Source organism: Dipodomys merriami, unplaced genomic scaffold, assembly GCF_024711535.1.
Source record: "Dipodomys merriami isolate MVZ:Mamm:240054 unplaced genomic scaffold, mDipMer1.0.p SCAF_446, whole genome shotgun sequence".
NCBI lineage: Eukaryota > Metazoa > Chordata > Mammalia > Rodentia > Heteromyidae > Dipodomys > Dipodomys merriami.
Genome location: NW_027206009.1, coordinates 520699 through 548490, shown reverse-complemented (window position 1 = coordinate 548490; position 27792 = coordinate 520699). Strand labels below are relative to the sequence as shown.

Genomic DNA, 27792 nt, shown 5'->3' with positions numbered 1-27792 from the left:
AAAGTTTTGGTTGGAATTAACGAATGGCTCCCTTCCTCACCTTGGCAATCAATTCTACTTATTGGGACAATTCCCACGGATTAAAAACCTAGCAGACCGCCCTCTGGGGAGAGTCGCCCTGTTGCACCCTTTCCTACACAAGTAAATTGCCTTGGCAAAATCTCCTGCATCTCTGGGTGTCTTTTTGTTTCCGACACTGAGGAATCATCGGGCGTGTCTAACACAGAGGACTGGAAGAAGGGAGTCTTGGCTGCCAGGGCTACTACATACTTTTAAATTAATCCCATGGAAAGCAAGCTAGGTGGCATCTGATTTTCATTTAAAACTGGCCTTGAACACACACACGTTTTTTAAAAATTAATTATTTAATTTTATACTAAGTCCTGGGCCTGTCCCTGAGCTTTTGCAGCTCAAGACTAGTGTGCTCTCCTACTTGAGCCACAGCGCCACTTTTGGCGTTTTGGTGATTAGTTGGAGATAAGAGTCTCACGAAGTCTCCTTCCTGGGCTGGCTTCGAACCTCGGCCCTCACATCTCGGCCTCCTGAGTAGCTAGGATTATACTCGTGAGCTACCGGTGCTGGCCGACGATTCCGCATTCTCCTGTCCCGGCCGCCGCCCGGTGTCCAGCAGCGTCCGGCGCGGGGCTCGGGGGCTCGGTTCATACGCCATGAACTAATAGGCATAATGAAAGCGGATCCCAGGGCGGGGCTGCCGAGTAAAGGTGACGGAGAGTCGGGCCCAAGGACCCAGGCACCTGTTGTGCACCGGGCCCGCGGCCTGGCTCAGCCCAAGGACGCCCCGTGGGCGGAGCCCGGCAGGACACCGATCCGAGTCCGCTCGGAAACTTTCGCCGTGGGCGCCGGGACCCGCCCGCGCCCCAGTCCCGGCTGCACTGGGAGAGGGCCCGCCTGGGCAGGCGGGGCGCACCTCGATTGGCTGGGACACTCTGTGATTGGCAGGCGCGCCAGCCGCTCCTCGAGTCGAGCTGGCGCCGCGTCTGCAGGGCCGCGCTGGGAGTGGAGGACGTCCCGAGGTCCCGCCCCCGCCGCGCTCCGCCCCCGGGGCCCTGGGCCGCGCTCTCCGGCTCCGGGGCAGCGCGCTCCGCTCGCCGTGCCGGCCGCTGCTCTCCCGGCCGCTCCCCGGCGACTCTGCGGCGGGCCTGGAGACCATCGCGGCGCCCTGAGCCCTCCAGCCGGTGAGTGCTTTCGGGCCGGGGACCCGGAGAGCGGGAAGGGCTGTGTGTGGGAGGGGGCGGGGCGCCCGCCGCGGGCCTCAGTTTCCCCTTCCAAACTGAAAAGTGACCGGGCCCAAAGTGCGCTGTAAGTTCCGGGACGTGGGAGGGTCGGGAGGCCCGCTGCTTCGCGACGCCCGAGGTGACGCCTTCCCGGGACGGGTGGCGTCTAGTCCGGGAAAGTGGTCTCCGGCCCGGGCGAGCCGGGGCGGGGACACCGGCCCCGGGGTCCAGCGATCTGGGGCCGGGGCGGCAGGGGACATCCTTTCCCCAGGGCCGGTCCCTCCTCCCGGCCCGCCGCACCGAGCTGCCCCATCATGCCCGAACCGCAGCCGGCCGGGCCGGACCGCCCCAGGGCCGCTGGAAGGCGTCCGCGGGGGGGGGGGCGGGGGTTAGCGGGTCATGGGGAAGGGGTCAGTCCCACGTGGGGGTTAGCGGGTCATGGGGGGGAGGTCAATCCCAGGTGGGGTTAGTGGGTCATGAGAGGTCAGCTACTAAAGAGCCCAGTGGTCAGTTAGTTCCTCCTGTCCCCCCCCACCCCCCCTTAGAGGAGGTGGGCAGTGGGAGCCCCTCACCCCTCAAGCTGTGACCTGCCCCGGCCCTGGTGTGACCACGCTCTGGTATGAGCCATCCGGGGCCTTCATCTCCGGTCTGATCGCTGGAAGCTTTCTGCAGATTTGACCCAGCCCTTGTGGGTCAACTCTGCATGTGATGAAGCCCTCCTTTCACCCCATTTTCTATAGTTGATGTCATGAAATTCCAAGGAACCAACATTTGAGCTTCTTGGGGCTCCCTCCACTCCCTTCTTCACCCCTCTCAGGGGCCACAGAGGGTAGGAGTTACAGGCCCCCTCCCCTCTGATGGGGGAGGATTGAGGCCAGGCGCAGGTCTGGACCCACCGCCACAGTTGTGAGATCTCTGCCCGGCCCCCAGCCAGCGCTGCCCTGCCCCCCTCCCCCCTCCCCTTGTATGATGATCCCTGGCAGTTGGCCCAGGACTTTCCTGATTGTAAGGGGTTTTCCCTTCTTGTACCCCAGAGCTGTGCCCTGGTACCCTGGGTGCTGACTGCCCCTGCTCATTACAGCCTGACATTAGGCCCCTCCCTACCTGTCTGCCTCTGTCTCCCAGGACTGTGACTCTGAGAGGGCATCTGGCCAGGGATCTGGGGACAGGTTCCTTTTGGTCGTCATCTTGGAAGAGTGCAGAGGGCTCCCCAGCTCTCGCCTTCCCTGTCCCTGCCAGGCCAAGCTGGCAAGCCTGGGGCTGCAGGCCCAGCATAGCTGTCCCGCCCTCTCCCCCCTCGTACCCAGCTTAGTTAGGCCTCAGGAATGCCTGCTTGGTGCCAGGTACCCTAACAGTGGCATTAAGAGTCACAGTGGGCACCCTACCCACCAACTCAGGGAATGAGCTGTAGCCCCAAGCCTGTCCCTGCTCTGTGACCTCCAGGCTCCTCACAGCGGATGAGGAGCCTGTGAGGATGCCCGGCCCCTTCCCTCACCCTGGCTGACTCCCATCCGTGCCTCCTCCCTAGTCCCAGAGCCTGACTCCAGAAGCCCTGAGGATTCCTTTTGTAGATACTGGGGCTTAAACTCAGGGGCTTACACTTGTTAGGCAGGTGCTCTACTGGTGAGCCATGTCTCCCGTCCTCTGATGGCTTTGGAACTCCTCTCCCTGGCCTGTGGGGCCCAGTCTGCCTCCTGACCTGGCATTCATTCAGGCTCTGGGGACCTGCCCTGCTCTCAACAGGCCTCTTCTCTACCTCCTGTGTCCACCCACCAATCACATTCTAGCTGGACACATCCTGGCTCACTGCTGCCCTATGCTTCCTCTCCTGGGCTGGGTGCCCAGATCCCACCCCCGCCCCAACCCCAGCTTGTCCTGAGGCTCTGTAGGGCCTTCCCATGGTTGACTGAGGGCCTCCTTATGTGTCCAGCAGCCTCAAGTGCTGCTCTGCCTTCGTGGTTTATCTGCTGGGGTGCTGGTCTTCCTGTCCTGACGGAGCTGCTCGAAGTCTGGCCCTGGAACAGCCTCTTTGGGGCAGGCACGTCCTGGCATGGGGCTGTCCATCCGTGCCTGCTGATGTACCAGGTGTGGGCATCTATGCTATCCATGATCAAGGCCAGGCCATTCTCAATTCAGCCCATTGCTTTATATCTCTGAACTTGCCACATTGGTAAGCTGCAATGTTCCTTGGTTTAGCTCTTAATACTCAGAGCAAAAATAGGTATCTGGGAGCCACCAAGGGCTTTGTGTCCTTGTCTTGAGCCGTAGCCCTGTGCCAGGGGCCAGGCCAGGCCAGAGTGGACACCCCACGCCGTGGACCTACGGAGCCCAGTTCTCTAGGACTCAGTCATAAATGAGTTTAAAAAATAACACCCTGGCCCTGCGCTGGTGGCCTATGCTACTCAGGAGGTTGAGATCTAAGGATCGCAGTTCAGAGCCAACCTGGGCAGGAAAGTGTGAGATTCACCCCCAATTAACACCAAAAATGCTAGCAGTGGACCTGTGCCTCAAGTGGTAGAGCAAAAATGCTCAAGGACAGTGCCCACGCCCTGAATTCAAGCCCCAGGAAAACACACACACACATACACACACACACGCGTTTTCCATCAAACATTGTTTATTCATTATAGGAAATTAGGGAAATACATTTTTTAAAAAAAAGAATATAATAAAGCCACCCACTCCTTACCCAGTGATTGTAAGTCTTAACATTTTAGGAAGTCATTGTTTTCCACCCCTTACTGGAGATAAATTTTCATTTCATGCTAAACAACCCCGTAATGATACCGCACAGTGCTTTAAAGCCTGCTCAGCGGTGTGGTGGAGACCTTCTTCCGCAAGCCAGTGAGAGCCGGGTTGCGTGACCCCAGGTAGAGGGCTGAGGGTTTCATCACCTGGCCAGTCCTCTCTGGGGTCCCTCTGTGTGTGAGCCCTGGGTGTCCCATGCGGGGATCCTGGAGGTGGAGAGGAAATGATGTCCAGGAGTGGCTTTGAGGCCGGGGCTGCCCCTGGGGGGCTGGACTGGGCTGCGGGGTTGGAGCATCTGGGCAGAGGCCCCACGTGCAAGCTGCTCCCTGTCTCCGAAGAGAGGTCTGGGGGCTATCTGTAGGGGTGGTGGCTCCTCAGCCCAACTCACTCCTTGGTGCTGGCATTTGTGTTCTGAGGGGATAAAAATATGCCATGGTGCTCACAGGGAAAGAATGCCGGCCACTCTGTGTTTTGGGATCTTACACAATGACGAGTCCCAAGTCACCACTGTGGCCACCGTGGCCTTGGGGGCAAAGCCAGCATGACCAGGCTCTCGTTCTGTAGTCAGGGTGCCCAGGCCTCGGAGCCACTTGCTTAAGGTCACCAGCCACACCAGTCCCAGGCTGATGTGCTTTCCCACGGCCAGGCCATCCTAGGCTTCTGCTGGCATATGTGAAGCCCTTACTGCATGCCCTGAAGCACGGCCTGAGTCTTCTGGGGTCAGCATCACCAAGCAGAGAAGGGAGGAGGCAGCCCAGTCCAGTTCATGCTGTATGCATTCTTTCCTGATCTTTGTCATTCCGGTGGCCAACCAGGGCCCAGAACCGTTTGTTTGTTTTGGAATGACAAACTCTTTGATCCAAACTAGGCTCGCCTCTGGAGACCTGAAAATGAATCCTCCTGCAGCCTCCCAGTCTCAGTAGTCAGAGATTTTACTTTGACTGCAATGTGACGAGCACGCGTCTCAGCCCAACAGCCAGCCCAAACCTGTATTTTTCCAGGACTTTACATTTAGAGGGTGATTTCCACCTGAATGGAAGGAATGAGTTAGGGTTTAATCCTTCGTCAAATTGCAGATTGCTGTCTGATATGGAAAGTATCCCAACCTCTCCTTTGTACAGATGGGGAAACTGAGGCAGGGCAGTTAGCCAGGATGGTGCCATCCCTCCTACCCCCTCCAGCAGAGAGAGGGCTGGAGGCAGAGGCCCTGGGAGCTGTATTTACCAGTGAGCAGGTGCGGAAGACAGACCACAGAAGAGGCTGCTGGAAAAGGCCTACCAAGGCGGGCAGGACCTCTGGCTCGGGCTGCCGTGCTCTGCATGGCGGCTGGAGGCTGGCTCGTGGGAGGAGGACCCTGCAGGGTCAGGCCCGGTGCATCTGCTGCCTGAGCCAAGGAAGGATGGCCCTTTTGGGAAGTGATGGATCTGGAAGGGGTGCAGGGAAGTTCGAGGGTCTCTTTCTGAGTGTGCTGGGGTTTTTATCCTGGGTGTGGATTTGAACTTCAGCCCTGGCATTTCACACTGAGCAGGTCTCCGGTCTGCAGTGGGGTGAGGGCTGACATGTGGGACCGCAGGATGATGTGTCCTGCCTGCTTGGTGGATGAGGGAAAAGCATGCAACAGATGAGGGCAGGGCCCTTGTTCGTGGTGACAGGTACCGGCCTTAGGCTTTCTTGACCACCGGGAGGGTGCTTGACTCTGTAGTAGCTGAGTACCCAGAGGAGGCAAGCCGGGTCCGGCCTTCCTGCTACCTCAGATAGCTCTGGGGACTGGATCACGGGCTTTGTGTGCCAAGCCACCAGGCTTTTCTGTGCCTTAGCCAGGCGGGGCTCCTGGGTGCGTGGGCCTTCTTGATCTGGGGCTCCTTGGGTCTGGGTGCTACCTCGGTGTGGATGCCCTGGAGTCTTCATGTCTGCTTGGGTCTTGGAGCTCCTCGGTCCACCCCCTGGCTTGGAGACCTGCCTGGGTCCTGGTGCCCACTGGTCCGATGCCCCTTGAGTCCACACATGCTGTTAGATGGCAACGTTTACAGAGGTTGCTTTGCTGTTTCCAGAAGCCTCCTCTCAGAGATGGCGTGGAGCCCAGCATTGACTTCCAAGCAGATAGACAAGGCTCAGATGCTTTGGGTTTTAAAGTAACCTCAAGGCAATGTTTTAAAACAAGGCTCAGAAGTTACGTCAAGAGCTCATCCCTTGCGGGAAGACTGTCCAGCTGGAAATCTGTGCTGCTCTTTGGACACAGAATCTGATCTTCAGCCCTTTGTGGCTGGTGCGAGAGCTGAAATGGGATAGTCTGGCTCTGTTCCCAGTTTCCCCATGAACAGTGGTCTCTGGAAGCATCTACCCAGGACCCCCCAAAACCTCCCCCCACACCCCTCCTCCCCCAGGCTCTGGGCCTGAAGCTGCTAGCAGCCGACAGGCTCTGGCCTCTGGCTCTGTCACTCGTCAGTGGGGTGTTCCCATTTCAGATGAGGATAGTAGGCACACAGGAGGGGGGAGATGCCCGGCCTGTGGGCAGCCCAGGGCCAGGAGATTAGTGGTAGGAGCTCCCCCAACTCTGCCTCCGTTTCCTCATCTGTGATGGAGAGGATGCACGTGCCCCGAGTTAGGGGAATCTGAGGAAAACCCTCACGCCTCAGAGCACGCTGGGGGTCTGACCGTTTCGGGGAGTTGTGGCCCCCGCCCGAAGCCCGTTCAGGCTTTCTATTCCGTGGTCTGTGGCGCGAGGTTGCCTGATGGTGCTGGCAGGGTGATTTCCAGGTTGCCGAGCCCTTTCCCCGTGGGATGCCATGCGCCATAGACCTGTGCTCTCTTCTGTTCTAGAAGCCTCTTCACCCTGTGGCGCTGTGCCCAGTTTGCTTGTGTGTGTGTTAGTAGCGTGTGAGGCTCTGTGACCTCTCTCCCGTGACGGGCCCCACAGCTGGGCAGGTCTGGTTTGAAATCCTGGCTTCCCCAGCTCCTCCTCCCCTCCCCACCCTGAGCCTGCTCACGTAACTTCTACTCTCTGCTGGGAGATTCATTTCCTAAAGCTCCCAAAAGAAACCACCGGAAACTGGTGGCTTAAAATAACACAAAGTTTATTCTCACCGTTCAGACGACTGAAGGCCAAGGTCAAGTTGTGTACCACGTGGGCACCTCGGGGCGGGGCGGGGGCTCCGTTTCCATCGATTCAGCACCATCATCAGTTTGTGGTATCCACGGTTTTGCATCACTCCAGCCTCTGGCCTTCCTGTGGCCTTCCTGTGGCCTTCCTGTGGCCTCTCTGTGCCTCTGTGTGTGTGTATGTGTGCGTGTGTGCGTGCGTGTGTGTGTGTGTGTGTGTGTGTGTGTGTGTGTGTGTGTGTGTGTGTGTGTGTGTGTGTGTACTGGCACATAACCTTGGTCCTCCAGGTCTCAGCCTCTTATGTAGCTGGGATTACAGATTACCAGTGCTCACCTATTGCTGTCATTAACAAGAACACCAGCGTGGAATGTCGCACCCTCTGTGGCAGCGTGAACGCACGATGAGATGCACTTGTGCTCAGGTCTGGTGGCCTGTGCTTGACGTGGGCCCTCATTCGTTCCCAAGGTCAGGCCCTGCCCAGAAAGCCCTGTCCCCATTTCTCAGGGGAGGACACTAAGGCCCAGAGTCTCGTGCCTTGGCCTGCGATGCCAGGACCCGAGCTGGAGCTGCTGGGCTGTGTGGAGCTGGACAGCGTTGCTGGCTCGGGTCACTAAGATACCAGAACCTGCAAGCTGGAGGTGGCAGACTCCGGAAGCCTAGCCTTCTGCTTTCTTGCAGGTAGGATGGCCTCCAGCACCCCTCCTCTGAGCCCCTCTGAACCCCCGCTGGCCCCACAGCCCCAGGCTCGAGCCCGGCTCAACGCCACTGCCTCCTGGGAGCAGGAGGGGAGCGAAGCGCCCCCGGCCAGCCCTGGCTCCGGACCAGGCGCTGGAGAAGCCTCTGCACCCACCGTGCCCGGCGGCCCCCGGGCCAGACGTGGAGAAGCCGTGGAGGGAGCCGGTAAGCCCCGAGGCCTGGGCCAGGCCCTCTATCCCCTGCCCCCTTCCCATGTGTATAGATGGGACCATGGGGCCCTCCTCAGTGCAGGCCCTTCCCTACACCCCAAGTTCATCCTGTGTTCTCCAAACCACGCTCCCTGCTTCCCCTCCCCTCTGCCCACAGGGCACCCCTGCCCCAGGCCTGCCCCGCCCACCCCACCTGCTGAAATGCCTCCTGCTCCTGCGGCTCTCCTGCTTCTGGATCTTTCTGACCTTAGGACCCTGCCTGGGCGAGCACCTGTGGTTTGAAAGCCCACTGTCTTCAGAGTGGCGTCCTGACCCTCAGCCCCTGACGGGCACTCTCCAGGGCGGGTGCCCCCTGCCTGACAGGGTCTGCCCTGTGTGTGCATAGCACGGGGCGTGTGGCTCCCACGCATGTCGCTCTCTGGCTGCAGTGACGGTGGCGGGGAGGGGTCCCCCAGCACCCTCCTGTGGTTCCCTCTCCTCCTCCTCCTCCAGGAAGCCTCGTCTCCAGTCCTGCCCTGATCGATGGGCTTGCGCCTCCAGCCACGGTGGGCTGTGACGCATGGGGGTCTCAACAAGCCGGGGGTCCCGCCAAGCTGGGGGTCCCGCCAAGCTGGGGTCCCACCCGGGCTCCCTTGGCTCTGTCTCCCCCCCGCCCCCCTCGGAGGCCAGCCATAGAAAACAGAGGCTGGCAGGGAAGCCTTTTTTTTTTTTCTTGGAGATAATACATACTGATTTTATCTAACAAATCTTTTATATTAGCAGTATATATTAGTTGTACAAAGTAGTAGGTTTTATTATGACACCACCGCACGTGTACTTAGACCATGTTTACCGCCCCCATCCCTGCTTCCCCTCCCCCCCGCTGGTCCCCATCCTCTTTCCACAGAACGGGCGTGGGGGAGAAGAGGGGACCCCCTTGGGCCCTGGTCACAGATGACATGGCATCCCGTGTCCTCCGCACTCACCGAGTCCCCACAGAGTGGCGTCGTGTGAGGGACAGAAACACCGGAACCCCGGGGGTGGGGGGACATGAGAGGTGAAGTTGGGATTGGCGATGGGACGTTGGAGGCAGGATGTTACGTTGTAAGTATCAACGTGGTGTTTATAGTGGTGTTCTGAGGGCGTTTGGCAGACGGTCAGCAGTTCAGTACAAATCAGGCTCGGTGGACAGCTGCAGCCGCGTGGCGGGCCGGGCCCTGCCTGGCGGGCGGTGACTGGGAGCTTCCTGCGCCGCTGGCTGGGCGGGAATCTCCTCTCCACCCTTCGCTCTCCACACAGCCCGGCTCCAGCCCGGGCGCCGCCTCCGTGCGGCGGTCACCAGGCCAAGTGCCAGGCTGGGGAGACAGACCCCGCTCGCGCTGCTTCCTCCTGGGTCCCAGCCTTCACCCCTCGGTGTGGTCAGCGGGGCTGCCCTCCGGGGGCTGCAGTGGCCCAGTGGGAGGGAGGGCCCTGTGCGAAGGCGTGTGGCGTGTACAAGTCTTTCAGATGCAGGAGAGTCTTAGGAGAGAAGGAGATGGGCAGGGCCTCGGCCTCAGGCCGCACGGGGTGAGCGGGTAAGATCTACTCAGTCGTGATGCTCCACTTACTGCTGGAGTTTTAAAGCATCAGCGTCAGGATTCACTCCATCACAAATGACAGAAGCCCAGTACACATCCACATACGCCACGTGTGTTGCCGGGGAATATAGGAAACACATGATACCTGTAAAGAATCTAGGCTGGATCCAGGAATCCACATGCTGTCATGGAGAGACACCCCTCCCCTCCCTCTCTCTGCCCACAGGGTAAGTAAGCATCACCTGCCCAGCTTAGCACAGGAAGGAAGAGTATTTCTAGCTGGGTGCTGGTGGCTCACACCTGTAATCCCAGCTTCTCAGGAGGCTGGAATCTGAGTATAGTGGTTCGAAGCCAGCCAGGCAGGAAAGTCCATGAGATTATCTCCAATTAACTAAATTAATCTCCAATTAACAAAAAAGCCAGAAGTGGAGCTGTTGCTCACCTGGTTAAGCATCAGCCTTGAGCAAAAAAGCTAAGGGATAACACCCAGGCCCAGAGCTCAAGCCCCAGTCTTAGAGTGTGTGCATGTGAACACGCACGCGTGCACACACGCATACACACACACACACACACAATTTCCCTAGCACAGTCATCCCTGCTGAGTGCTATGGTTGGGGATGTGAGGTGTGGCGTGTGGATCTGACAGGTGGGCAGTGCCGCCCGACCACGGGGAGCGTGGGGAGGTGGCAAGCAGTGTACAAAACACCCACAGTGACGCACACACGTGTTCTGCAGGTGGCTTCTCGGCCCTGGGCGGAAAGCTCCCTGGGGCTTGCCTCTGGCTGCGTGCACGTTTCTTCTTAGGCAGGAAGCCAGGGCCGGTCTGCAGTGTGAGCCGGCGCCTGGCTGGTTGCAGGCAGGAGCTTCGCTGCACCCCAGGCTCCCGCCTCCCCAGAGCGGCACCCGTTCCACCTGCACAGAGCCTCTCCTGGCCCCCCTTTGCCCCTCCATACTCTGCCTTTGGCCCTGGCATCCTAGCCCTGAGACAGCAGCCAGGCGGTGGCTTGCAGCGCAGCGGAGCTGCCCGGAGCCTGGCATGGAGCTGGCATGGAGCGGGGCTGGGAGAGCCGCGGGCGAGTGGCTGGAGGCATGCTGGGCACCGTGTCTCTCGCTGCTTTCTGCCTGTCTCCAGGAGCGTGGGGGCGACAGCACGGGTTTCTGCCGTCCCCTGCCATGTGGAGGGTGGGCGGGCGGGCTCTGGCCTGCCTTGGGGAGCACAGCGTGGGACAGGTGTGGGGGGGGGGGTTGGCTCTGGAGACAGAGACTGGTAGAATGATTTTTTTTCTGAAACTGTCTTATGGTTTTGCATTCTTGTTGTTTGGGTCAAGGCTTTCAAAGTGGAGCCCCAAGGGGGGCAGTGGTGGCTCAGGTCTGTGCCACCCACGGCTGGGGCAGGGGGGTGTGCTGACCTTGCTCAAGGCCATGAGTCTGAGGATGGTCGCTTTTCTGGGTGGGGGTCCTCCTGTTCTTGCCAGGCTGTTAAAGGGGTCAGCACGAGGCCTCCCAGAGCCCATCTGGACAGGTGACAGGGCTGGGCTCTGTCCCCTCCCCCCCCAGTGACAGTGACAGGTCCGGGCTCTGTCCCCCCCCAGTGACAGGTGACAGGGCTGGGCTCTGTCCCCCCCAGTGACAGGTGACAGGGCTGGGCTCTGTCCCCCCCCCAGTGACAGTGACAGGCCCGGGCTCTGTCCCCCCCAGTGACAGGTGACAGGGCTGGGCTCTGTCCCCCCCAGTGACAGGTGACAGGGTCGGGCTCTGTCCCCCCCAGTGACAGTGACAGGCCCGGGCTCTGTCCCCCCCCAGTGACAGTGACAGTGACAGGCCCGGGCTCTGTCCCTCCCAGTGACAGGTGACAGGGCTGGGCTCTGTCCCCCCCAGTGACAGGTGACAGGCCCGGGCTCTGTCCCCCCCCAGTGATAGGTGACAGGCCTGGGCTCTATCATATTCTGCTTGTTCTCCCTGCGTTGCAGGGCCCGCGAAGGGAGATGTGGAAATCCCATTTGAACACATCCTGGAGAAGGCCAAGGCTGGGGACCCCAAGGCGCAGACAGAGGTGAGGGGCGCGTGGTGGGGGCTCAGTCCCCGCACCATGGGCCTGGCCGTGTCCCGCAGCCCACAGACGGACGCAGGGAGCCCGCGTGGTGGTGCCCCTGTGCCTGCTCCATCGTGGTTCTGTTTCCGCATTCCTTGAGGTCCCTGCCCCACCCACAGACGCGTCCACCCCCATCCCCGTCAGGCCCGGATCCTGCCCCAGTGTGGCATCCTCGCCAGCGGTCTAGTTTGTGCCCTCCCCCACGCGTTCTTCCCTGAGGGGCGCCGGCCTTGCCCATCACGCCCGGCGGGCGCCCGCCCTGCTCCTCACCTCTGCTGACCCCCCAGGCCACATTTCATCATTGCGCTGCCTCAGCCTTACAACAGTGAGTGGGGATCCCACAGTCCGGTCTCCGTCGTGACCTGTGGGGACCCCGCGGGTAGGCGGCCATGAGCTCTGGGCAGCTCCCCCGCCCCCCAGGCCTCCCGGTGCCCTGCCCGTCATTCCCGGGAGCTCTGTAGACATGTAGACACGCCCCAGGCAGTGACTTCTTCCCATCTTGCCCTGCAGTGTGTGGCTCAAGCGGGTGCCCCCACACACACCCGGGAGACTCCCACCCTGCACATCCCCACACGGGAGATGCCCAGTGCAAAGCCCGAGCTGAGAGTCTTCCCTGGAGACTGGGCTGCGCTGTGTGGGGAGGGCAGGGGAGGGTGGCTGCAAGCGGCCTGAGAGTAGATGCTTTGGGCTCTACGTCATCTCCCCTCCTCTCCCATGGGACGCAGAAATGCCGCCAAGGGACCAGGGGCCCAACGATCAGGGTTCCTCAGGATTCCTTCCAAGAAAAAGTTGTTTCAAACAACAACAACCAAACAAGGTCCCTGGGCCCTGGAAGGGAGGGGCGGGGAGGGGATGGGCGGGGTGGGGAGGGGGTGTGGAGGGTGGAGCCAGAGACAGGGCCCGGCTGCCTTGCAGGTGGCAAAACACTACCTGCAGCTGGCCAGCCACACCGATGAGGAACTCAACAGCTGCACCGCCGTGGACTGGCTCCTCCTGGCAGCCAAGCAGGGCCGGCGGGAGGCCGTGAAGCTGCTCCGCCGGTGCCTGGCGGACAGGAAGGGTGAGTTCAGGGGGGCCTCGGCTGCAGCGTGCGTGCCCACGGAGTGGCGCTGGGCTCCGGCAGGCGGGACCCAGGCTGGCCCGACGCCTCTGTTTCTCAGGCATCACTGCGGAGAATGAGCCCGAGGTGAAGCAGCTGTCCTCCGAGACGGACCTGGAGCGGGCCGTGCGCAAGGCCGCGCTGGTCATGTACTGGAAACTCAACCCCAAGAAGAAGAAGCAGGTGGCGGTGTCTGAGCTGCTGGAGAACGTCGGCCAGGTCAACGAGCAAGGTACGGCAGCCAGGTCACCGGCCAGCCCAGCCCCGGGCCAGGCCCTTCCCCGGGAGGAGGCCTTCCCTGTGCAGGCAGGGCTGCGTGGGAACCGGGGCTCGGGGCTTGGGAGGTGGGGGACAGGCAGACAACAAATCCTGGCTGGGTGTTTGTTGGTTCGTTAAACTCATGCTGCGCTCTTGCTGTCTGGTACCAGGTCCAGGGACATGGGGTGACTGGGGCCTCGGTCTCACCCCAGGAGAGCAGGCTATCTTTTTTTGGTGCCCATCCTGGGACTTGAACTCAGGGCCTAGGCGCAGTTCCTGAGCCTCTTTTGTTGAAGGCTAGTAGCACTCTGCCACTTGAGCCACAGCTCTGCTTCTGATTTTTTTTTTTTTTTTGGTCGGTCATGGGGCTTGAACTCTGGGCCTGGGCGCTGTCCCTCAGCTCTTCAGCTCAAGGCGAGCGCTCTACCACTTGAGCTACAGCGCCACTTCCGGTTTTCTGGTGGTTTGTTGGAGATAAGAGTCTCACAGTCTTTCCTACCCGGGCTGGCTTTGAACCGCGATCCTCAGATCTCAGCCTCCTGAGTAGCTAGGATTACAGGCGTGAGCCACCAGCGCCCTGTGCTTCTGAATTTTTGATCATTTGAAGATAAGCGTCTCACAGACTTTCCTGCCTGGGCTGGCTTTGAACTTCGCTCCTCAGGTCTCAGCCTCCTGAGTCGCTAGGCTGTCTTGTTGATGGGAAACTTGAGTCAGTAGACAATGCCAGCCATGGAGGTGCAGGTCCAGGGCCTGTGTCCCCAAGAAGGAAGGGCGGTGTGCATGGTTGGCTCATAGAGTGGCTGCCCAGGGGGGTGGCGCTTGCATTGCCCATGGGCTCCAGGGCTGAGGGGACCGGCCAGCCCTGACCCAGTCCTCTGTCCCCTGCAGATGGAGGGGCGCAGCCCGGGCCTGTCCCCAAGTCCCTGCAGAGACAGAGGCGGATGCTGGAGCGCCTGGTCAGCAGCGAGTGTGAGTACAGCCCACCCCGCGGTGCCCACCTGGCATCGTGCTTCCTGCCCGCCCCCGGCATGCTGTCTGCCCTTCCTGTCCATCCACACACGAGACTACAGGACCCTGGCGACTCCCGCCAAGTTCCTGGGGTGTGAATGGACGTTTGATCCAGACCCTTCGGATGCCAGTGTCCCGGGCACGGGGATGTGGAGTGAGGGGAGCAGGGGGGCAGAGGGCGCAGGAGACCTGGGGTGTTGAAGGCAGACAGCAGGTGTGCCAAGGCCTGGCGGATGGCCACCTCCGCCCTACCTGGCTAGGCCTTACCCGTCCGCACCCGGGCAAGGGCCTGCCTCAACCCACTCCTGCTCAGCTGGTCCCCAAGCCTCCGTCCTCACCTCTTCCACCCATGCTGTGGTCGTGATGGCTGGCGTTGCCTGGCACCGTGTTCTTGTGCTTTATTTAGCCAAGAACTACATCGCGCTGGACGACTTTGTGGAGATCACCAAGAAGTATGCCAAGGGCATCATCCCCACCAACCTCTTCCATGACGACGATGACGATGACGACGAGCTGGCCGGCAAGAGCCCCGAGGACCTGCCGCTGCGCCAGAAGGTGAGCGCCGGCCCCCGGCCGCCCGTCCCCACAGCGGCCTGCCCACGAGGACCAGCGGGACGCCGTCACAGACACGTCCTGGGCAGTGCCACTGCTCCCTCCGGTCCCCCCGGCCCCTGAGCTGTCAGAAGGACGTGGTTCTTACAGTCAGGCCCAGAAGCCAGGGCAGTGCCCAGCAGGTGGGCACAGAGGGCCCTGTGGGCGGGAGGGCCTTGATCGGGACGGGATGCACCTTTGGATTCACGTAGACTATCTGTGGCATAAGACAGGTGCAGCTCTGCAGGGACTCTCCCTCCAACAACTGCTGTGGGGTCTTGTGGGCTGCGGTGGCCCAACCGTGGGCCTGTTTGCAGGCTCTGATGGGGGTGGGGGTGAGGGTGGGCAGGCCTGGCCTGGGGATGCTGACACACCGAGGCATGGGTGGCAGGAATGAACAGGGGGCATAAACACCCCCCCCCACACACACACCTAGAGCCTCAGGCTTAACGGTGTGACTGGGACTCCTGTAGAATCATCCCAGTTCAGCCTTCTAGATTGGGATAGGTGTGTCCACACTGCTGTCTAGGGGAATGCCAGGGTCTCCAGAAACCCGATCAGATGGGTGTGAGCATGCGACCAGTCAGACCAAGGCCAGCACAGGACCCAGAGCGGAGGACCCGGCCGTCAGTCAGGGCCACCAGCGGAGGACCCGGCCGTCAGGCTCGGGCCTGTGATGTGCGAGCATCCTCAGTTCTTGGAATTCATCACTGCCTGAGACCGGTTGCGGGCGTACAAGTGGGCAAATGAGTCAGACTTGGGGGCAGTGGTGAGGGACGGTCTAGCTGCAGACTGGCAGGAAGTGGGCTGAAAGGCTAGGGGCCATCGGAGAGACGGGGGGGCAGGCAGGACAGGAGAGTTGGGGCCTACAGGTCAGTGCTTGACTGCCACTCTCCTGGGACTTAGAGCCAGACCGTGTCCAGCGTGAGCCCCAGGGGGCGCAAGGGCCCTGGGGTGATGAGTGGAAAGCCTCGCTCCGGCCATGGAGGACCAGGAAGGCGTCCGTGATGGGAAGCTGTCCACGCTGGAGGTCCTGGGATGGAGTGGCGTGGGCCGCATGAGCTTGAAGCTCGTGTTGAAGGTCTGCCCAGAGCTGGTCCTAAGCCGAGCGTGTGCAGGGCAGCAGGCCCTGTGTCCCTGCTCGCCCAGGAGAAGGCAGCTGCGGAGCCTGGCATGGTTCTGGGCCCAGAGGAAGTGTTAGCAGTGGGGGCCAGCGTGACACAGGAGGGGGAGAGACCCACGTCCCTCCCAACCACTCCCGTGTCACACCACGCTGCTGGGGTCGGGTGGCAAGACGCGTCGGCCCCATGGTAGAGAAGTGGACGCTGTGAAGAGTGGAGGGCCCTTTGGGTGGAGAGAGAGACAGAGACAGAGACAGAGACGGGGGAGGAAGAGAAAAAATACACTGTTCCCTCCCTTTCAGGGTTTGGAGCTGTCAGAACTCTTGATTGTTTTGTCTCTCATTACAAGCCTGTGTGTGTGTGTGTGTGTGTGTGTGTGTGTGTGAGAGAGAGAGAGAGAGAGAGAGAGAGAGAGAGAGAAGGAGGGAGGGGGGGAGAGAGAGAGATGGAACTTGTTCTCAGGGCCTAGGTGCTGTTCCTAGGTCTTTTCTTTAAGGCTGGCACTCTGCCACCTGAGCCACACCTCTACTTTAGGCTTTTTTGCTGGTCTCGTGGACTTTCCTGCCTGGATTAGCTTTGAACCTTGATCCTCCTGAGTAGTTAGGACTACAGGCATGATACCAGCACCTGACTTTATTACAAGTCTTTTGCATAAAAGAGGCAGTAAACCATGACAAGTGTCACTCAAGCCTCCCTGGCATTTAATGTCCTTTGAGAGGACAGGCTGGGGGACGCGGAGGGGTGGTCCCTGGCCCAGGAGACAGGCACCTTCGTGTGCTCGTTCTGCTCCCACAAAGAATGTTAAAGAAGGTTCCAGATGCCAAGGCTGGAATGCAAGAGGCCCTGAGAGATGGTTCTCTTTTAAAAATGTGTTCAAAGCGGGCACTGGCGGCTCACACCTGAGTCCTAACTACTTAGGAGGCTGAGATCTGAGGGTCTGCAGTTCAAAGCCAGCCCGGACAGACAAGTGCAGGACACCCCATCTGCCATTAACCAACACAAAGCTGGAAGTGGTGCCGTGGCGCAGGTGGTAGGGTTCTAGCCTTGAGTACAAAAGCTCAGGGACAGCACCCAGGCCCTGAGTTGGAGCCACAGGATCAGCACAAAACAAAATTTTAAAAACCCCAAAACTCATTCAATAGTGTTTTAAAATCCTTTCAGGGTCTCTGCACGTGGTAGTACATGTCTGAAATCCCAGCTACTCAGGAGGTAGAGAAGGAGGATTGAGGTCTGAGGCCAGCCCAGGCAAAGTTAGTACAAGACCCTAACCTGCAAAACAGTAGACAACACACAGACTGAGGGCCTGGCTCAAATGTCAGCGCCCAGAGTGCAGTTCCAGTACTAGAAAGTAATGCATGACTAAAGCGCCCACCAGTTCCCCGCGGCACACCCGTGGTCTGTCCCTCCGGTGTGAGCAGCCCCTGCTTTGGGCTGTTTAAAGGCAGACCTTGGTGCGCGGGACGCTGCCCCCTCACCCTGGGCACAGCAGGCTTTGCGGTGCACGAACCCAACCCCTTCCCTGTGTTACAGAAGCAATGAAGCAGAAAACCTCTGCTCCCACCCCAGCAGGAGTTGGCTGTAATGTGTTTGGACATTCTCTGTAGGAAAGAAGTCAGGTCTAGTCGCCCAGTCTGGTGAGCCTTGGGGGGGAGCTGTGATGGTCGGGGCTGTTCAGGGGCCGGACACTGCTGGCTCAGCTCTGGAAGCTTCTCTGTGCTTCACAGGCCCTCTGCCCCAGGCATTGTGCAGGATCTGTGGCTGTGGGACTTCAGGCAGGACCATAGTTCCTTCTGTGCCAGTTCCCGGGTGCCCACAGGCCTCTCCAGCCGTCTGGGCTGCTCATGGCCAGGGTGGCACATACCGGGGGTGGCGGCACCGTCCAAGCTGTTGATTTTTACTGGTGGCCTGGCCTCCTCCCAAAGGGGCTCCTTCAGAGAAAACCTGGACTGCTTCCTTTTTAGTGCCCATCCGCTCTCTGCACGCGTCAGATGCCACAGTGCGTGACAGGTTTCAGGAAGTCAGAGGCCGCCAGGAGCCAGCTGGGGGCACTGCCCGCCGCTCATTGGTTTGCCTGCGCGCATTTGCTCATTGACAGGCAGGCTAGAGTGGATGGTCTCTATCACAAGCAGCAGCCGCAGGTTGCACACGGCACACGGGTGCATGCAGGCCCGGTTGCCCCATCCCTGTGCCGGGGCAGCTCCAACCCTGCCTTGGTGAATGGACACAGCACGGCCGCGTGGACGTGGGGCCCGGGCGCCTGGCCGGGGAAGGCGTGTCAGGAGGTCTGTTGGGACAAGCCAGCGTGGGGCGATGGCTCTTGGGCTTCCGTCACGGAGGGAGGGGTGCTGGGGAGCCTCAGGCTGCAGGACGGGGCTCTTGCCCCAGTTGGCTCCAGCGACTGTCTCCCGCAGGTGGTGAAGTACCCACTGCACGCCATCATGGAGATCAAGGAGTATCTGATCGACCTGGCCTCCAAGGCGGGCATGCACTGGCTGTCCACCATCGTGCCCACCCACCACATCAACGCCCTGGTCTTCTTCTTCATCATCAGCAACCTGACCGTCGACTTCTTCGCCTTCTTCATCCCCCTGGTCGTCTTCTACCTGTCCTTCGTGTCCATGGTGATCTGCACGCTCAAGGTGTTCCAGGACAGCAAGGCCTGGGAGAACTTCCGCTCGCTCACCGAGCTGCTGCTGCGCTTCGAGCCCAACCTGGACGTGGAGCAGGCCGAGGTGAACTTCGGCTGGAATCACCTGGAGCCCTACGCCCACTTCCTGCTGTCCGTCGTCTTCGTCATCTTCTCCTTCCCCCTGGCCAGCAAGGACTGCATCCCCTGCTCAGAGCTGGCCATGGTCTCCGTCTTCTTCACCGTCACCAGCTACATGAGCCTGAGCAGCTGCGCCGAGCCCTACACCAGGCGGGCCCTGGTCACCGAGGTGGCTGCCGGGCTGCTGTCCCTCCTGCCCACCATGCCCGTGGACGGGCACTTCGTGAAAGCGCTCGGCCAGACCTTCTTCACCGTGCCCATCGGCCACTTCGTGGTCCTCAACGTCAGCGTGCCCTGCCTCCTCTACCTCTACCTCCTGTACCTCTTCTTCCGCATGGCGCAGCTCAGGGGCTTCAAGGGCACCTACTGCTACCTGGTGCCCTACCTGGTCTGCTTCATGTGGTGCGAGCTGTCCGTGGTCATCCTGCTCGAGTCCACCGGCCTGGGCCTGGTCCGCGCCTCGGTCGGCTACCTCCTCTTCCTCTTCGCGCTCCCCGTCCTGGTGGCCGGCCTCACCCTCATGGGCGTGGTGCAGTTTGCCTGGTGGTTCGTGTCCCTGGACCTCACCAAGCTCCTGGCGACCGCGGCCCTGTGCGCCGTGCCGCTGCTGCTGCGCTGGTGGAGCAAGGCCAGCCTGTCCGCGGTGGAGATGGCCAAGTCCCTGTCGCGCAGCTCCATGGTCAAGCTCATCCTGGTGTGGCTCTCGGCCATCGTGCTGTTCTGCTGGTTCTACGTGTACCGCTCGGAGGGCATGAAGGTCTACAACTCCACGCTGAGCTGGCCGCAGTACAGCTTCCTGTGCGGCCCACGGGCCTGGAAGGAGACCAACATGGCCCGTACCCAGATCCTGTGCAGCCACCTGGAGGGCCACCGGGTCACGTGGACCGGGCGCTTCAAGTACGTGCGGGTGACGGACATCGACAACAGCGCCGAGTCGGCCATCAACATGCTGCCCTTCTTCGTGGGCGACTGGATGCGCTGTCTGTACGGCGAGGCCTACCCGTCCTGCAGCCCCGGCGCCGCGGCCACGGCCGAACAGGAGCTCTGCCGCCTCCGGCAGCTGGCCAAGCACCCCTGCCACATCAAGAAGTTCGACCGCTACAAGTTCGAGATCACAGTGGGCATGCCGTTCGGCGGCGGCGCCAACAGCACCCGCGGCCACGAGGAGGACGACATCACCAAGGACATCGTGCTGCGCGCCAGCAGCGAGTTCAAGGACGTGCTGCTGGGCCTGCGCCACGGCAGCCTCATCGAGTTCAGCACCATCCTGGAGGGCCGGCTGGGCAGCAAGTGGCCCGTCTTCGAGCTGAAGGCCATCAGCTGCCTGAACTGCATGGCCCAGCTGGCGCCCGCCAGGCGGCACGTGAAGATCGAGCAGGACTGGCGCAGCACCGTGCACGGCGCCCTCAAGTTTGCCTTCAACTTCTTCTTCTTCCCCTTCCTGTCGGCCGCGTGAGCCCACCCCCCGGTGGAGGAGGCTCTCGGGGGGCGCCGAGGGGCCTCTGCGTGGCCCACCCCGGGGCACGGGGCCGCTCCGCCACTTGTGACGCCACCCGTAGGAAATTGCATGATGTTTTCTCCCACCCCACCCCCACACCGTGAAGATGACGCTGAGCTCCAGGCTAGACCCTGAGAAGCACTTCCGAGCGGGGACTCTCCTCTCCCACCTCCCCGGCTCCAGCGCACTCCTGGCCCCTCCCTTCCTTTTGGGTTGGATTTTTGTTTTTTCAAGAGCTCAACACGTCCGTGTGACTCGATGGTATCCTCTCTTATTTATACGGTTGCTGCTGAGCCTTGCCGGCAAACCGCCTTCCTGCGCCGTGCACTGCTGCCGGTGCAAGCCCTGTGCCCCGGCCTGTGACACCCCCTCCCCGGGCTGTGGGTGCCACGGCCTGTCTCGTGGCTCCCCGTCCAGTGGGCTCGGTGGTGAGTGAGGCCCTGTCTGGCTCCACAGGGCTTCCTGCCCACGACTATGGCTGTGCCGCGCCAGAGCCGAAGGCCAGGGTCAAGGCCAGAAGCAGCCAAAATAAAACGCTTCGGTGAAACCTGTCTTCTGTGTTGTTTTTGGAGAAGTCTTTGTGTGTGTTTGGGGGGGGGGTATGTATGCATGCAGTGTGTGTGTGTGTGTGTGTGTGTGTGTGTGTGTGTGTGTGTGTGTGTGTGTTACAAAGCTCTGGTGTGTGTGTGTGTGTGTGTGTGTGTGTGTTACAAAGCTCAGGACTGAGGTTTGTGTGCCTGACGCCCCCGCCCCTCAGTCCCCAGTGTGTCACCGAGGCCTCTGCTGTGACTCTGGGGCACACGGAACCTCAGCCCAGATGTTGCCCCTGGGCTCTCAGAGGGGAAAGTGAACAGTCAGCAATGCTTTTTTTTTTTTTTTTTGGTTTGTGGAGCCTGAATTCTGGGTTGGGCGCTGTCCCTCAGCTCTTCAGCTCAAGGCTAGCGCTCTACCACTTGAGCCACAGCACCACTTCTGGCTTTTTCTGTGAATGGGATGCTGAGGAATCGAACCCAGGACCTCAGGCATGCAAGGCGAGCACTCTACCACTGAGCCACCTTCCCAGCCCAGTCAGCAATTCTTTAGAAACTCAAGATACTTATAAAATGGCATCCAAGGAAAGTGATGGTCTGGGGGTTTACCACCCCTTGCCATGGGGCTGGTCCCCCCGCTGGGGGAGGGGGAGGGGGTCAGTCCTGTGCTGTGCTCTGGTTGTGTTGACAGTTCGGGCTGTGGCTGGCTGTGTTTTCATTGTCACCCTGGCTTGGAAGCCGGCAGGGGAAGGGACCTGGGAGGCCAGGACGGAGTCCAGTCCCCAAGGCTTCGGGACGGCGGAGAGCCTCGGGCGGCCTCTAGAGCCCAGTGTCACCGAGGAGGCTGGTGGACTGACGGGGTCGCGCCCTGGCTGAAGGGAAGTTGGGCCTGGTGAGTCGGGGAGCCTGGACAGACAGCTCCCGCCCCCCCCCCCCGCAGGCCGCAGTGCGTCAGCTCGGACAGCTTGATGGCACTGGGACAGAATTCCTGGGGCTCCAGAGCCTGCTGGCACCCCTGCCCTGCCCGCAGGACCGGGCCCCAGGCTTCCCTGGGGATTCGGAAAGGCTCCTGGGAAAGGATGGGAGGTGGCTCAGCTTGAGTGGGGACAAAGCCACTGGCCACCCCAGTGCCGGCCGCTGTCCCTGCCCGTGCCCCTGCTGCCACAGCCCGCACTCAGCCTGAGGAGGAGGCAGCAGTGGTACCGATGGTGGGGGCTCACTCCCACATCAGCCCTGGCTGGCGTCCCGCCCTCAGCTGCCCCCAACCAGGCCCGGGGCCTCCTGTTACCACTCCTGCTGTCCACCCACTGCGTCCCTCGGGGGCCTCCTGGGGCGGGGTCTCCTGTTTCTCCCTTGTTGCTCAGATGACCATGGACCACACTCTTCTATGGTGACTCCCCCCCACACACACACCGGGATCTGACTCCGCATGGCGCCGGGGACAGCAGTCAGGACCCCAGAGCCCAGCCTCACCCACATCCTCGCGGGCTCCTGAGACCCGTAGATGGCCTCTGGATCCCCTGGGGGTCCTGCTCTGCCGTCATCACTCCCAACAGCGGTCCTGCCTGGATTCCGAGGCAGCCATGCCGAGCTCTTCCGCTTATGGTCAACCTGTGGGCCCAAGACAGCGGGCAGCGCTCCGCAGCCGCTGCTGTGTTCTCAGGGTCCAGGGCAGTGGCAGCGACAGTCACAGGCAGGTCACCGGCCTGCGGGGAACCCTGATGGCCCAGGCCAGGCTGGAGATGCAGATGCCCGGGTCACTGGGCTGGCAACTCCCTTGCTCCCACCCTGCACAGCTCCCCAGTTCCCTCACCCCTGCAGGCCACACACCCCTGCCCACCCCCAGGCCTGGCCCCACCCAGCCACAGTGGTCACCAGGGCTCGGCTGACGGTTCTCACCCTGCTGGAGGGGGAGGGAATCCCAACCCACGAGTGGGCTCTGTGTCCCTGCGTCTGCAGAGGAGCACAGAGAGGCCCAAGGTAAGACCACGGCTCTGAGACCCACGGCCCACAGCCTGTGAGCACAGAGTAGGTGCTCAGGAAACCTGCTGAATGGTTTTCCGGGCTTGCAAAGGTAACGGCTGGTCTCCTGAGATGCTGTCTGTCTGTCACGTGCCTTCGTAGGCATGCTGCATGAAGAATTCACCCTTCAGACATCCGTATTGGTTCCTATTTTGGACTTTTGGGGGCGTAGATGTCATGAAGACGCCTACAATGTTCATTCTCACTGTCCCCCACCCCCCATTCCATCACTGCCTTGTGCAGATTCCGTCCCTCTTGGAGCCTGTCACCTGAGGGTGTGGGCTGTGCTAATTCTAACAGCATCCTGGTGGCAGTAAACATGCATGCTTTATGCTTTGAAAGAAGCCCCTCCCCCCCACCCCCCCACCCCCCCACAGACATAATCTGAGCACTTATGTCAGGCTGTAAAAGCTTCTTGGTTGCTTGGAAACCACCTAGAGGCTGGGACGCCTTGGTGGCAGCTGCTCCTCCAGGGGGTGAACCTCACAGCGAGGCTGTGGAGTTCGCCAGGCTCTCCCTGCCTGCCTTCTCCAAGGGTCAGAAAGTCAGAAGTCTGGCTCTCATTTTTTTCCCTTCAATTCATGTTGCATGGTGGCCAGAGGCCAAACCGAGGGAATTCCAAGACTTTTGGCCTCCCAATCTGTGCACTGAATTAGCTTTTCTTTCTAAAGAACCCAGCCTCCGGCACTCTGTCATAGCAATAGAAACAGATGACGGGGTCCAGGGCCCCCGGTCATGTGACCTTGGGAAGTTCAGGGCTCCCTGTCATGTTGGGAGAGGGGTGACTGGGTTGCGAGTTCCGACCTCATCCACGGGGTTCATCCGCTGAGGGATTCATAACAAACAGCTCCTGGGAGCAGGTGGAGACCTGGGAGGCTGGGGCTGGGTTGTCTGGATGGCTGTTATCCTGCATCTGGACCTGGAACACATCCATGTTCAATTCTTCAGGTCTTTTCTGTGTCATTTCCTTCCTGCTGGTCCCAAGAGTCGGTTTCTGCCAGGACTGCTGATCGTAGACACGTTCATAAAGGTTGGAGCTGTCCTCTGTATCGAAGAAGGCCAACATCGTTACCGTCCTCAGACGAGACAGCGGGAGCTGCCGCTCCAGATCACCATGGACTCCCCCGTGTACCACCCCTTCACACGCACACCCAGCCTGCCGGGCCTGCTCTGAGTCACCGCCATGCAGAGGATGAACCCCGAGCGCCAAGCGAGCCACACACGAGTCCATACTGCGGTGTGCACACGTGTCTCCGCCTGGCCGCCTGGCCCTCCAAATGTACTACGATTCAGCTCATATGAACTTACTTTGCAGGGAAACAGCTCCTAGATTCACAGCATTTTGGGTCTGACCTCCGCGTGCCGGGGCGGGCCTGGGGCGAGCGGTTTCAAGAGTGCCCACGGCCTGCCGTGGCCTCCTGGCTCTGTGCTCGAGGGCTGGGCCTCTCCCCGCAGAGCCACGCCTCTCCGGGCTTCGAGGGCGGTTGTGATCCACATAAGGCCCCCCGCACGGGGGCGTACTGAGGGCCCACGCTGGGCCTGCTGGCCGAAGCCATCCTGATCACCGCGCGGGCCCCTTCACCATCAGGGGTTGACTTCTAACCCCACCCACCGCTTACTAGACGTGCGTGGCTCACAGGCTAGCCCCTGGCCCACAGGTGGGTGGCAGGATTCTCCTCCCCAGGGGCTATTTCCTGACCACAGGGCTCCAACCTGCTAGATCTGAGTGTAAAAGGTCTGGAAGGTGATGGGGGGGGGGTGACTGAGTCTCCAGGTGGGGTACAGGGGAGCCCCCAGGGCACATGGCCTTCTCCCGACAGGCTCCTGTGAGCTGTCAGGCAGGCCTGGGGTTCTCTGAGTCCAGGTGCCTGAGGTCCCTTCTGCCCCGCTGTCCACCTGCGGGGACCCCGAAGCTTGTGTGCGCTGCGTGGGCCAGCCGAGGGCAGCGCCAGCCTGGCTGGACACCATGCTGCTGGACCGCTGGACACTTCAGCTGCTTCAGTTTAAGGCACTGTCTGCTGCCCCGCCCCCATCCCTGTGCCTGACCTGGGGTCGGCGACTGTAGCGCTCGGGTCCCTCCTCGCTGGGGTGGGACAGGACAGGAAGCAGGAGCTGGAGCAGGAGGCAGCCCAGCCCCACCCGAAACCTCATCCCCAGACAGATGCCCCCTGGTGCACCCACCCACCACCCCGCCCCCAGGACACCCCTCTGCTCAGACACGGGCCACACCAGGAGCCTCTTATAGATGTAACATTTGTTATTTTTATTGGAAAAAGCTGGTATTCACATATTTATATTCTTTTTTCAACAGTTGGATAGTTTGTGAGACACCGAAGAAAGAATGCACCTATGAGTGACAGAGTTGGAGACGATCAGGCCCAATGACACCGCCCCGTCCCCGCTGAGCCCCACCACGCCCAGGACTCCGTCCTCCAGAACCACCACGCCAGAAGGAAAACCCCAACCCCAACAACGCCACACCAACGACGCCAACACCCCGACACTCAGAGTCAAGACACATTTTGTGACCTGGCTTCGGGTCCGCCCGCCCCGCCCCGCCCCGCGCTGCCCGCCCCCTCCCAGCTTCCCTCCCCCCACATACACACTTGTTACCACCGAGTGCTTTGGGCAAGTATCCAGAGAAGATCCTTTTGTCCTTTTGTGTCTTTTCTTTTTGCTTTTTGGTTTGGTACCCCAAGTTGAAAACAGAAGAAGACCCTCCCTGCTTTTTGCAGATCTTGTAAGATTTACACTTTGAATACAGTAAATGTTCACTTAAACTATGACTCAAAAAAGGCAAACTTCCTCTCGTAAGTCTGAATCATACAAGGGAGAGACATGGTGCCAGATCCCCGAGCAGTTGTGTAAGGCCCTCACTGGGTTTTGGCTTTGACAAGAATTCTATACAATTTACTACATTCTCGAATCTCTTTACAAAGGGGGCTGGGGAGGGGGCAGTCAACCGATCCTTGGATCATTAAACTGAGTTAGGGTAGATATGTACATATAATACTGTCCAGGTCACCTGGCTTGTAGAGTGATCTATAAACAAACATTCTTCATTCATGTCGATTAAAAAAGAAAAAGAAGGAAAGCCGATGGCCCCCTGCTGTGTAAATGTGTGGCCGGGAGTCAGGGCGCATGCGCGTTGTGCTTTTCCACACATACAAGGAGCCGGTGGTCCCCGGGGGAATCTCAGTCGGGTCTGTTTCCCGCGTGTTCGTCCAAGGTGTAAAACACAAAAACAAACACAAAATGAACGAATGACGTTGGCTTCAAGTGTGCCCGTCTGCCCTCTACTTCCTGAATCAAAACGTCAGCCCACGCAAGGACCTCAGGAGGTGCGGGTCTGGGGTCCCCGCCTGCAGACCGGGGGGACAGCGCCACCTGACGTGGGGCTGTGGCAAGGCCCGGAGAGCCGGGAGAAGCAAGCGAGGGTGGGCGGAGCCACGCCCCGCAGGGCACGGGGGGGGGGGGGGGGGGGGGGAAGGGGGGGACCATCCACACGCACTTCGCAGGATGGAGAGCCATCTCCTTTCCAGAACCTTCCCTCGGGGTGGATGCTGTGTCACCAGGCCGGAGGAGGGCCTGTGTGCAGCCACGGCCCACCACGGGGGAGGGCTGGCCTCCCTGCTTCGAGCCTCAGTTTCCTCCTTTGTGCCCTGCGTCCCCACCGCGCTCAGTGTCTGTAGAGGAAATGACCGGACCCCCAGCGTGGGGCCGCGGGCCGCGCGGTGCTGGCTCCCAAAGGCGCCCAGGGTGTGGAAGGTGGAGAAGCCCCGCAGGGAGGGCAGCGGGGAACCGAGGGTGGCGGGAAGTGAGGGCCGGGGCACCCCCACATCCACACCCCTTCCCTGGAGGAAGCCGCACCAACAGGGGCCCTGGGGTCCAGAAAGACTTCAAGCGTCCGCAGAGCTGGGCAGCACTCACGGCCGCGCACGCTGGAGCCAGACACGGCTCACCTTCCACCCTCTGCTCCCCGAGCATGAGGGCCGGGCCGGGGCTGGGGGATCCCCACCCAAGACCGTATGAAGTCCTAACAAACCCAAGACCACAGCCAGACACGGGGACACAGGCGCACGAAGGAACCCTGACCACCGAGCCCCGCTAATCACATCTGCTTTATGATCTGTGGCTGTGGCTCCACATCTGTCTTAGGATCTGTGGCGTGGCTCCCCATATTCCACCCACGCCGAATCCGGCTCAGGGGCGCTGGCGGGGGGGGGGGCCACACGGCCAGGTCCCCACACGGCCGCCCCTGCGGCTGGGCTGTGAGGGTCGCGTCGGGACACCGGGGCCAGGCTGCGGGGAGGGCCGGCTGCGGCCGCCCCCTAGTGCGCGTCGGCATTGACCTTGTCCTGGAAGATGTAGAGGTTGTTGGTGGCGGCGATGGCGATGATGTTCTCGGCCGGGTGCCAGGCGGTGTGCAGGATTTTCTTGGTGAAGTCCAGGCTGTCCACGCTGATGTCGTCCCGCCGCCGCTTGCCACCCAGGCACACGCGCCGTGGCTTCAGCACCGCCCGCGGCTTGCTGCTCTCCCGAGACGCCTCCAGCGTCACGTCCCGCTTCGTGTTGCGGTCGAACATGCGGAAGAAGTTGTTGTAAGCCCCCGTCATGATGACGCTGCGGGGAGGGCGGAACGGGGGTCAGCCGAGGAGGGGGAGGCGGGAGGGAACACCCAGAGCCGGCACGCCACCCTTCCTGTCCACCCTGCATGTCACCTTTCTCCAGGGATTCCCTGTTCCCAGTATCTCTGTCCCCCCCCCTCGGACTCTGGGGCCAGGAGCTGGGCCCCCTGCATGCACAGTAAACGCACATCCTCGGCTGTTCTCCTCCAGTCTCACACACAGCCCTGGACTTGGGGCCACGGAGGACATTCGCTGAAGATGCCTGGCCTCTGAACCGCAGGCCGCCTGCCCGCCTGGTCCCAAGTGGCCACTGCCACCTGAGAGGAGACACCCACACCTTAGGGAGAGGGACGTGACTGAGACAGGAGGATCAGAGGGGAACCATCCACAGGAGTTGGGCTCAGCACGAGACAGCAGGGCGGTGGTCCTGTCCAGGGGTCTTCGGGGTGCTGGGAGCTGGGGAGGGGTGCTGGGGTCACCATCCCAGCTTGCATTTCCTGTGCCTCAGCCGGCATGATGGGGGGGCCGCCTCTTCTCCACCCTGCACCCCTGGCTGGTCTGGGATGAAGGAGTGCTGGTATCATGTGAGGACCCCAGGAGCAGCCAGGGGAGGGGCTGCATCTGACATGTGCTG

General features: G+C 60.9%; 2 protein-coding genes across 9 annotated transcripts in view; one reads left to right on the top strand and one right to left on the bottom strand.

Annotated features, from left to right (window-relative positions):
• Window positions 1-1077: 1077 nt before the first annotated feature.
• Window positions 1078-20026, top strand: LOC138808185 (wolframin-like). Of its 2 annotated transcripts, none has more exons than XM_069994136.1 (8): window positions 1078-1196; window positions 7766-7983; window positions 11515-11597; window positions 12552-12696; window positions 12797-12967; window positions 13882-13962; window positions 14408-14556; window positions 18125-20026. In XM_069994136.1, exons 2-8 carry the CDS (start codon window positions 7767-7769, stop codon window positions 19934-19936), a joined length of 2658 nt encoding a protein of 885 aa, XP_069850237.1. In that variant the 5' UTR covers window positions 1078-1196; window position 7766; the 3' UTR covers window positions 19937-20026. The 2 variants fall into 2 exon arrangements, with proteins under 2 accessions (XP_069850237.1, XP_069850236.1); XM_069994135.1 differs by having other exon boundaries at window positions 7762-7983.
• Window positions 20027-24769: 4743 nt separating this feature from the next.
• The window catches only part of LOC138808184 (serine/threonine-protein phosphatase 2A 55 kDa regulatory subunit B gamma isoform), a 55997-nt gene continuing 52974 nt past the window's right edge, over window positions 24770-27792 (bottom strand). For all 7 annotated transcript variants that reach the window (XM_069994132.1, XM_069994133.1, XM_069994127.1 and 4 more), the window contains one exon: window positions 24770-27153. In XM_069994132.1, coding sequence (XP_069850233.1) covers window positions 26862-27153 — 292 coding nt within the window. In that variant the 3' untranslated portion in view covers window positions 24770-26861. The remainder of the gene's footprint in view (window positions 27154-27792) is intronic.

Bases quoted from the DNA above. Each gene is read 5' to 3' on its own strand.
- LOC138808185 (XM_069994136.1), top strand. From the start codon at position 7,767: ATGGCCTCCAGCACCCCTCCTCTGAGCCCCTCTGAACCCCCGCTGGCC. The intron at 7,984-11,514 runs GTAAGCCCCGAG...CCTGCGTTGCAG, and splicing joins AGAAGCCGTGGAGGGAGCCG to GGCCCGCGAAGGGAGATGTG. The intron at 14,557-18,124 runs GTGAGCGCCGGC...TGTCTCCCGCAG, and splicing joins ACCTGCCGCTGCGCCAGAAG to GTGGTGAAGTACCCACTGCA.